The sequence below is a fragment of the Pundamilia nyererei genome, unplaced genomic scaffold (assembly GCF_000239375.1).
Source record: "Pundamilia nyererei isolate P.nyererei 1_Seehausen unplaced genomic scaffold, PunNye1.0 scaffold00005, whole genome shotgun sequence".
NCBI classification, from domain to species: Eukaryota; Metazoa; Chordata; class Actinopteri; order Cichliformes; family Cichlidae; genus Pundamilia; species Pundamilia nyererei.
Genome location: NW_005187406.1, coordinates 7,067,483 through 7,077,131, shown reverse-complemented (window position 1 = coordinate 7,077,131; position 9,649 = coordinate 7,067,483). Strand labels below are relative to the sequence as shown.

The following is a 9,649-nucleotide window of genomic DNA, read 5'->3' as shown; positions in this document are numbered from 1 at the left end:
GGACAGCTGCTCTGTCAGGTCTGCTACCTCCTCTGTGGGACAAAGAAGAAGTTGCATATGAGGCAATCCAAGACAGGCAGCTGTATGTTCATTCAGCCCTCACATGTGCGCCGTCATACCCTGGTAGGCCTTGTTCTCCCTGCGCAGAGCTTCTAGCTGCTCCAGAGTCTCTTCATGAGCCGTCTTGAGTTTGAAGAGCTCGCTGGCATGTTGCCTGCTCTCCTTCTGGCAGCCCTCTACCTCGGCCACCAGCTCCTCACACTTCTCTTTCCAGTCTCCAAGCTGCTTTTCCAGGACCCTCTGCTTCTTATCCAGAGCCTGCCCACAGCTGCTGGCCTAAGGCAGGGACCATACACTGCTATAACGCCAAAGCTTTATGGCAAGGCATCAAATAAATGAGTATATAACGAGCCGCTCTGTCTACCTTCTCCAGGTCCATACAGAGCTCTTCCACCTCTCCCTGCAGCCTCTGCTTGGTTTTCTCCAGTGAGGAACATTTTGCCTGGGTGGCCTCCACGGCCTCCTCAGCCTCCTGAAGCCTGCTTGCCAGCTTCTTCCTGTGACACACGTATGATTTGGACTTCTGAGACACATCACAGGCTCAATTCAAGGCATCACATCTCGTCAGATGAAGATGATAGCTGCCAGTATCAACACTACGTACTTGGTCTCCTCTAGCTCGTCTGCGTGCTGGATGGTGTCGGCCTCGTGTTTGGTCCTCCAGTGCGTCACCTCACTGTTGAGTTTGGAGACGAGGCGCTGCATCTCCTGCTTGCTCTCCTGCTCCTCCTCCAGCTGCTCCCTCAGCACCTCGCAGTCCTGCCGCACTGAGCTCAGAGTGCTGCTGACCCCCTGCTTACACTGGCAACACCAGCGAAGAGACACACTTTGAGCACAGTGTAAAGCCCAGAAATGTAACACAAATCTGTGCTAACACACTGACTCACTTCACTCATGGTTGTTAAAAGGTTTTTTAACCTGTTTGGAGAACAAGCACAATATAAAAGCTGAACTAACGTACAACGCTTTGATAAAATGACACATCCGTTTGGGACATAGAGGTGTCGGTTAGTCTTCACTCGTACTGCCCATCTTTTTGTCTCTTCTTGATTACACTCACTATTTGTATGTCTATATATATTGCATATTTAAAATTGCATATTTGAAACATTTCATATGCTGAGAGTAAAGTGTACCAGTGTCAAATTCCTTGTTTGTGTACACAAACTTAGCCGAATAAAGGTGATTCTGATTCTGATCATCTATGATTGCATGCATAATACTCTTCTTAGACAAGGAGGCTCACACTCACACTTCCCCATTACCTTTCCCCAGACCGACTAAATCCGAAGATTGTCCATTAATCGACCTTGACACTCATTTCCACCTGCTTCATCCTGTCTGCAGTTTCTTCTTCACCTCTCCTGTGCACTTGTAGAGGTGCACTTGCCTGTTACTTTGGATGGTTGACCCGAGGTGTTTAAAATCATCCACCTACAATACCTCTCCACTTGTGTCTCCAGCATCCCACCTGCCTCGCTCTCATTCCCATGCACATAGATTCTGTCTTGCTTCTTCTGACTTTCTCTCCAGCGCACATGTCCACCTCTCCAGACTCTCTCCCAAATCTTACCAAAAACAATCCGTCTAATAGCCTCACAAAGGCAACCACATTCACAGAACACGCTATAATAGTAGAAACGTTCTAAATACTAAGTTTGTGTAACTAACTCTATTGAATAAGCCTACTTTAAACTGCAAAACAGACAAAAAGTATGTGTTTTTGCTTTATGTTCAAAACACAGACCTTGACCTCCTCATCAAGCTGTTTCTTCAGCTCCTCCACTTGTGACTGGAGGAGAGTCTTGGATCGGGTCAGCTGGCTCACTCTGGTCTCTGCCTCCTCCATCTGTCGACTCACGTCGGCATTATCAGCTAACAGGACACACAGGAGCACCGGTTAATGATGCACTGTAGCATGCAGCAGAATTCAGGCACCATACACAAACAATGGGATTATTTAGCTACAAAAGGCAGATGCAGTTTAAGACGTTCATATAGAATAGCAACGTGGTGGCAAAGCAAAGACACGTCTTCCAGGAAGTTACATATATATTTTATTTCAGTGGTTGAAACAAAATATTTCATATTATTATGAGCTCACATGGGAGAAATGCAAAAAGAGCTGTGTAATGTCTTGGTGTAGCATAAAATGCTGTGTCAAATAGACACCATGTCAGTGTCTCTGCGAGACTTCTTGGAGACATTTTCACTAGAAAACCTGGAGACAAGGTCCTCAGAGTCTTAAATGAAAGATGTGATCATGTTGCATTAGAGGACACATCTGCAGTTTTTTGGTGCTTTACTCTCATTTGGGATTTGCTCTAATTTTGATTGACCTTCCTTCCTGCATGCTTTGGTAAACTTAATGTAATTAAAATGTACGTATGCATACTTGATCTTATCCCAACAACACATTCGTTTTCTGCCTAAATAGTTTGCTTTTTAGATCTTTTCCCAAATCTCCTGAGGACAAGTGGTCAGGAGGGCTTAGTCAGTCAGGTTTGTCGTTGGCAAAATATAAAAGAAAGAATTACTCAAAAATTTTTTAGAAATTACTGACGGTCTTTTTTCCCAACAACGGATCTTTTTTATTCTTAAAATATGAATATGAAATATGAGTTCATACCACCACCGTCTTTTGTGTCAATCGTTAACTAGTTGTCATCAAAATATATTATTTTTACATGCACAAAATCTACTGGGAGCCAGTTTTAGTGAATTAAGGCTGCATGTAACATCCCGGAGAAGATCACTTTAACCTTAAAGTATATGCATCAAGCTTTGCCTACTTGTAAGACAGAAAGAAACTGATTAAGAAAACTTGCAACTGGGTTTGTACCTTGCTCAAGGTCATTAGGCATGCAGACTGGGATCGAACCACTAACCTTCCAGTGAGTAGCTGATCTGCTCTAACGCCTGAGCCACAGCCACTGACAGGATGGGACAATGGGATTTCTGAATGACTTTCTGTAATTGCTCATGTCCCACAGGTGTAACATTGTTTTACCTGTGAGTCTGTTCTTGGCCACGCTGATCTCAGTGAGCGTCCTCTGCAGGTCGTCTCCTCTCCTGTTGGCCTCAGACAGCTGCTCCTCCAGCTTCTTCATCTGGCTGTCAGAGGATGCCTGGGGCACAGTAACATCACAGCACATTAGGTCACGCTCATCACAAAAGTCTGTGACGTTGCTGTCTTGTTCAAAATACAGATAAGGTCCATGTGATCTCAGATCCTGACCTTGGCCTTCTGTAAACTGTCCAGTGAAGCAGCTAGGTCATCCACCTCCATCCTCAGGTTCTGCTTCTCCTTATCCAGTTTGGCTCTGGTCCTCTGCAGAGCTTCACACTGCTCTGTGAGCTCTGTGACGGCGTCGCTGTGCCGCTTCCTCAGAGACACAGCCTGAGCTTCAGACTGGGCAGAGGACTCCTCCAAGTCTCGTCTCAGGCGCTGCAGCTCTGCATCTCGCTTCTTGTTCACCTCCATCTGTTCGACACACACAGGAAGTAATTTAAGTTAGATTTTCCAGGCAGTGCCCTGGAAATCTTCATGTACTAGCTGTACAATCTGGGATTATTTATGAGGGAAATTATGTAGTCCAGAAGTGTGCAGCTCGACAGTGTTTGTGTGCTGGTAGTTTACCTGTGAGGCGGTGACTCCTCCTGCTTCTTCAAGGCGATCTGTGAGATCATCCAGTTCTCTGGTGAGATCAGCTCTCTGCTTCTCCACCTGCCATAAACACAACAGTTAAAGAAGGATATCGGACAACAAAATTATGCAATATAATGCAAAGATTTCTGGGTAAAAGTGTCGTGAGCTATCTGTCCATCATTATGGGATCTGAAACCCTTTATACTCTCATACTTTGGCTCTTTACCTCATTTTGATTCATCCTTCTTCTTACTATGTTTTGGTTTGAACCACTCATCAGTAATAAAGCAACAATAATGGGCAAAAGGAAGCTAAAGGATTCAAACCAGAGAAACTCTACAGTTACCTCCCAGTGACTCCTTTCACTACCAGTGACTCCTTTCTCATTATATCTACTGAAAACTGAAGGACTTAATGAAATGAATGAGAATCTGCATCTCTATGTCTGAGGCCTCTGTCCTCAGCTGGAAAAGGTTGTAGCGTCCTCTCTGGGTCAGGGACAAATTGCTGCTCCAAGTGATGGAGTTCAAGTATCTCAGGTCGTTGTTTAAGAGCGAGCGGGAGACTGACAGACGGATTGGGGCCACAGCTGCAGTGATGTGGACGAGCGTAAAAGTGAAGCTGTTGATTTAGAGATTGTGGATACCTGCACCAGAAATTAGCTTTCTCTGACAGGTGGCTGGTGTCTCTCTTACAGACAGGGTGAGGATTTCAGTTACTGTATTCAGAGGGGCTCTGAGTAGAAAGAAGCTATCTGAGGTGGTTCAGGCATCACCCACCAGGCGAAGGCCTCAGGGCAAACCCAGGATACGCTGGAGAGATTACATCTCTTGGCTGGCGTGGGAATACCTTGGTTCCCCCTGGATAAGCTAAAGATGGTGGCTAAGGACAGGGAAGTTTTGGCTTATCTACTTGGGTAGCAGCCCCCAGCACTAGATAAACAGAAGATGGATGGATTGACAACTACCAAAAAGTCCTAAAACTTAAGTGGCTTACTGAAGCAGTATCAGCATATATACCCAAACTTTTTCTAGATTTCTGGTAACGCTTTTGATATAATATAAATAAAGTACTAAGAATAGATATGTTCTGACATTATGAGACACATAAGATCATTAACTATGATTACCTTCTACAAACAAAATCCCGGCTCCACTAGTAGAAGAAAACTGATTATATATCAGTTTATACACAGTGTAATAAAACTTGACAGTACATACCCTCATCTCATGCTCAAACATGGAACAGCACACATGGAATGAGTTTATTATACTGGTCCATTATATGCCCAAACAACAACTGGTGCTCTGTAATTAAAAACACTTATTTTTTTATACACGTGTTTTACAGCCAGTTTAACGACAGCCGTAGATGTTGAGACTGATCCACAAAAGCCGGAGTCTTGGGGGCCCCTGATGGAAGCAATGAGGCACGGCCGTCAGCACACTTCAGCCAGAAAATAGATGACTCTCACTGGGGGCCTCCTCTTCCACCCCCTACTCCTCCAGCTAAATCTTCAAAAAACAGCTCACACCTGAACCCAGCCCTTTGTGTCCACACGCTGGCTCTGTGTCGAGGGTTAACACTGTGCGGAGGTGGAATGGAAGGTCAGTGCTCCTAAAGTGCCCTTCTGTTAGAGATAGGAGATTTATCTTCATTTGCACAAGAGCATGAAGGAGTAGGAGTGTGTCTCTGTGCAGTCAGCCAATTTGTGTTTGCATAAGTGATTTCTAGTGTTCATTTACTCAGTCTCCAAAAACTAAACCCCTGACTGGTGAGATGTTCTATCCTGAAACAAAACTAAATGTATGTTTACTTCAATGGTTTTAATCTTATTGTCCAAAAAGATACAGGTTTGTATACGTCTCTTTTTCTATATTAGAGAAGTATATATGGTATAGTAAGTAAGTATATATTGAAAGAGCCAAATGCTTTCTCCAAAGTTAGTCTTTATACAATACAACATGTCCATCATCTTCTGTAAGTTACAAGCAGGGACCAATTTAACACAAAAATGAGATAATTTCAATGGAAGTCCTGCTAGTGACAGTTTAGCATGACTTGTTTTTTTCTCAGAGATGTAACATTCGGTCCACTTTGCTTGATTTCAGTCACGTGATGTCTACTTGTTCACCTATTGGATATCACATGTACAAGACAGCTGGCCAATGTGCAATCAGAAAGTGAGAGAGATCTTAATTTTCACACACCCATCTGTTGGCTAATGTCTCGAAAAGTTCAGGGCTGTAGTTCACGTGTCCGGTATTTCAAGTAATTCAATGGTTGGTGTACACAATCCATCCAAAATCCATGCAGAAAGGTCAGCAATGTTCAATGTTGGGATTTGATTGAAACTGAAGGGTAGAAAAATTGCCTTTTAAAAATGTTTATGTGAAACTTTTGCCTTCGTGATCTCTAATCTGCCACCACAAAGCTTTTTGTTATATGGCAGCAGTATTATGTGCTATCCCAAAAAGAGGAAACAATAGCTATTGACTGTCCAGAAGCTTGTATAAGTACATTCACTATGCAGCAAATATGTAAATGCCATTAATAAAATTTTTAAATCTCAGGGAAAGCCATCCAGTCCAGTCTGTCAAGAACAAGGGTAATGTTCAGAGCTGGAGTCACTACAGAGGGATAGAATTGATGAGAAATACCATGAAGCCATGGGAAAGAGTCATTGAACCTAGATTAAATAGAGGTGTGGCTATCAGTGAGCAGAAGTATGGCTTCATGCCCAGAAAGAGCACTACAGGTGTGATGCTTGCTTTCAGAGTGTTCATGGAGAAGTACTGAGAAGGTGTCTTTGTGGATTCTGAGACAGCATATGATTGGGTGCCAAGAGAGGAGCTGTGAGACTGCATGGCAACAGAAGTATGTTAGGGTGGTGCAGGACATATGTATGGTAGGAGTGAAAGATGGAGGTAAGATTATATCAAAGAACTGGTGAGCTCCTTCTTGGTTCCAATTATGATGGACAGTTTGACATGTTTGGAGAGGGTGAGGCTAGGCAGAGCTGAAGATGTTCAGAATTTCATTAAGAGTGAACAAGATGAGAAATGAGTAGGTCAGAAGAACAGCTCAGGTTGAGCAGTTTGGAGACAAAGTTAAGGGAGACAAGGTTGAGGTTGTTTTTAGATGTGCAGAGTGGGATTGTGGGTATACTGGCCAAAGGATATATGGATATAGTGAAGGAGGATATGCAGAGGTTTGGTGTGATAGAGGATGATGTTATGGATAGGGTGAGGCACAATATCTGCTGGGGCGAGGGAACATCTGGGACAAGAACCAAGCAAATTTATTATTTTGGCTCTGATCTGATCAGATCTAATCTCATAAAAATGTTAGCGAGTACCCAGAGCAGAATATTACACTTAGTAAAGAATGGCAATGTTGGGGGTTTTAAGCATAGCATCAAGTGCCATTTGCAGCTTGTTGCTCCTAAATCGTGAAGCAGCTTTACTTTTCACATTAGGACATCATCTGCATCAGATATTAAAAAAATTATACTGAATAAATTTGACTTTAATTGCTAATAAATTAGCAATATTAGCTATCAAGACATTGGTAGCTCTTTGGTTTCCATGAATTGGCTACTTTGGGCATCTGTCACAAGCAAAAACAGTGAAAAACAATTTAAAGTTGCGTCTTTGGCAAGATAATTGTGAGGTCATACTTATCTGTTTTAATTCCTGACTGCATCAAAACTATAAGGATTCACTTAGTAAACCCAAGATAAAAAGCAAAGGAGCTAAACAATTTGACAACCCTTAAGCTTAAACTGGATAATAACCGAGAGCTTATATAAATAACCCCTTTCATATTTTATGTAGTCACCTGACTTTTAAGTTAATTTTTGTTGTTCATGTTTCTATGGAGAATGTGTGATTTCCAGTTTAAAGATAAAGTGTTTGTGTACTGACTGAATGCTATGCATGCTATGTGTGTTCCTGGGTGTGTGAGAACATGCTACTTTACAATTATATAGTGTGTGTGAGCGTGTGTGTGTGAGCGTGTGTGTGTGTGTGAGCGTGTGTGTGTAAAACCGCATGGCATTCCAGATGGGAGAGGATCCTAGAAAAAACAGTGCTGTCTGTCAGCCTCTATCTCATAATTCTATCTCCCCAGTGCGACCCGAGGAGCAGAGCCTAACAATAGCGAACCTGTCTGCAGCAAAGGTATGCTGTATTTGAGCTGCTCTGAAGACGGAGGAACAGATAAAGACCTTGCATGTCTCTGCCTGCCTCTTCGCTGCTCTGCAGCTTCAGAGGCTGAAGGGGTCTCAGCTAGCACCATTAAGAATACCACCCAGAGTGGGGGAAAAACACACCCTCAGGCCAGCTGTCACTCTATTTACCACTTGGAGTGAAATATATGCCTTTGCATTTCTGCCTTTTCCTATTGTAACTACAGTACGCTCTTAAGTGGGCTCTGTCATGCTAGCACACACATACTATAAGTCCTTGTTTGAAACAGCAAGCACTTAAAAAGCCACCTTGGTATCAGCTTTTTATGACAAAGACATGCTCCTTTGAAAAACTTTATTGCAGTCAAATGTAAGATGGATGGGAAAAATGCCCTATTCTTCCACTTGAAGGAGCAAGGCAAAGGGCTTACAGAAGGTGCACTGATATGGGTGTGTGAAGACAGAGAACGATCTGGGAAAGTAAGAAAAAGGAAAAAGGACGTTGGGGCTCCCTCCACGCCTCTGGGTTCCCTCTATGTTAATCAGAAACACAAGGTCTCTTCAACCCCCTTTTATTATCACAGGTGCAGATAGTTTGGGGTGACCAGAGGCACAGCACCAGCACATGTACCCCACCAGCTGCCAGCACGTCAGCACTGTTTTCGTCTGTTCTTCTTCATTTTCCGTCCCCTTCAATCTTTAAACTGCTCTAAGCACCACAGGGCTGAACATTAGAGCTGAACCAAGTTATCTGGTTTCCTCTTATCTACCCCACAGAAGGACAGACAGATTTAACTGCTCTTTGTTTCATGTGCACTAAAGAGCGAAGCCACACAGTTCCTCATAAGTGTGTGGATATACAGTACCTTGGCTCTCATGGTCCGCTCTGCTTCCAGCTCCTCCTCCAGCTCTTCGATGCGAGCCTAATGAGAGATATTGAAATGGATGAAGGTGCATGCTTAAAAAAACCAAAACAAGAAAACTTAATTTGCTTTCAGTACCACAGGCCTGAACATTGAACTAATAAAATACAATAAAACATGGGGAGGATATTTCCTCTGCTTTCACAGTACATGTGTAATTTTGACAGAGAACAAACGGGGCGTCATCTCCACAGACTGTTTGCTATTTCAAGGCAGCACTTGTGTGTGTGGTGAGTCCTTCTCATACACTCCACTTTCTTTAGGGATTTGGCACGCCTCTGGCTTTTTTCCTCAGGTAGCAATTTAGAGCAAGAATGTCCTGTAGGCACCGTCATTATCTGTATTTTGACCCCAGGCTGGGTGTGCTATGTCCGGTCACCGAGACCAAAAATCATCAGCACTGCCATTTCCATGAAATTCGAAGAATTTTTGTTGTGTTTTTTCTTTTTGTTCTGTTTTGGGGTTTTTTTGCTCTTGGTTTTATGGTCCTGGCCTGAAGTAAGTGATGCATCAAGGTCTGAATACATGCAGTATTTTATCAGTCAAAATCCTTTTCAGGTGTCTTCTATATATTTTGTAAGGTTTATTCCTTCCAGGTTTGTAACCTTTTTCAACAGCAGCTGAATTACTTCTCATGCAAGCATGTTATCATCATGAAGAATGACTAATATGTACCATTTAATGCACATGCATGAATTACAACTATGCATCTACCTTGAATATACAGTATTTAAATAAATGACTGCACATATTCTAAGTGACAACTTGCTTTCATCATCTCAATTCAAGGGTTTTTAAAACATTTTAATGATGACACAAATCTTTAAA

General features: G+C 42.8%; 1 protein-coding gene across 1 annotated transcript in view; it reads right to left on the bottom strand.

The window, feature by feature from the left end:
• The window catches only part of LOC102210573 (myosin-16), a 57,720-nt gene that overhangs the window by 4,769 nt on the left and 43,302 nt on the right, over positions 1–9,649 (bottom strand). Inside the window, exons 7-15 of the mRNA XM_005721977.1 lie at positions 8,765–8,821; positions 3,701–3,787; positions 3,299–3,544; positions 3,071–3,188; positions 1,808–1,935; positions 665–861; positions 425–557; positions 120–336; positions 3–32 (exon numbers count right to left, since the gene is read on the bottom strand). Coding sequence (XP_005722034.1) covers positions 3–32; positions 120–336; positions 425–557; positions 665–861; positions 1,808–1,935; positions 3,071–3,188; positions 3,299–3,544; positions 3,701–3,787; positions 8,765–8,821 — 1,213 coding nt within the window. The remainder of the gene's footprint in view (positions 1–2; positions 33–119; positions 337–424; positions 558–664; positions 862–1,807; positions 1,936–3,070; positions 3,189–3,298; positions 3,545–3,700; positions 3,788–8,764; positions 8,822–9,649) is intronic.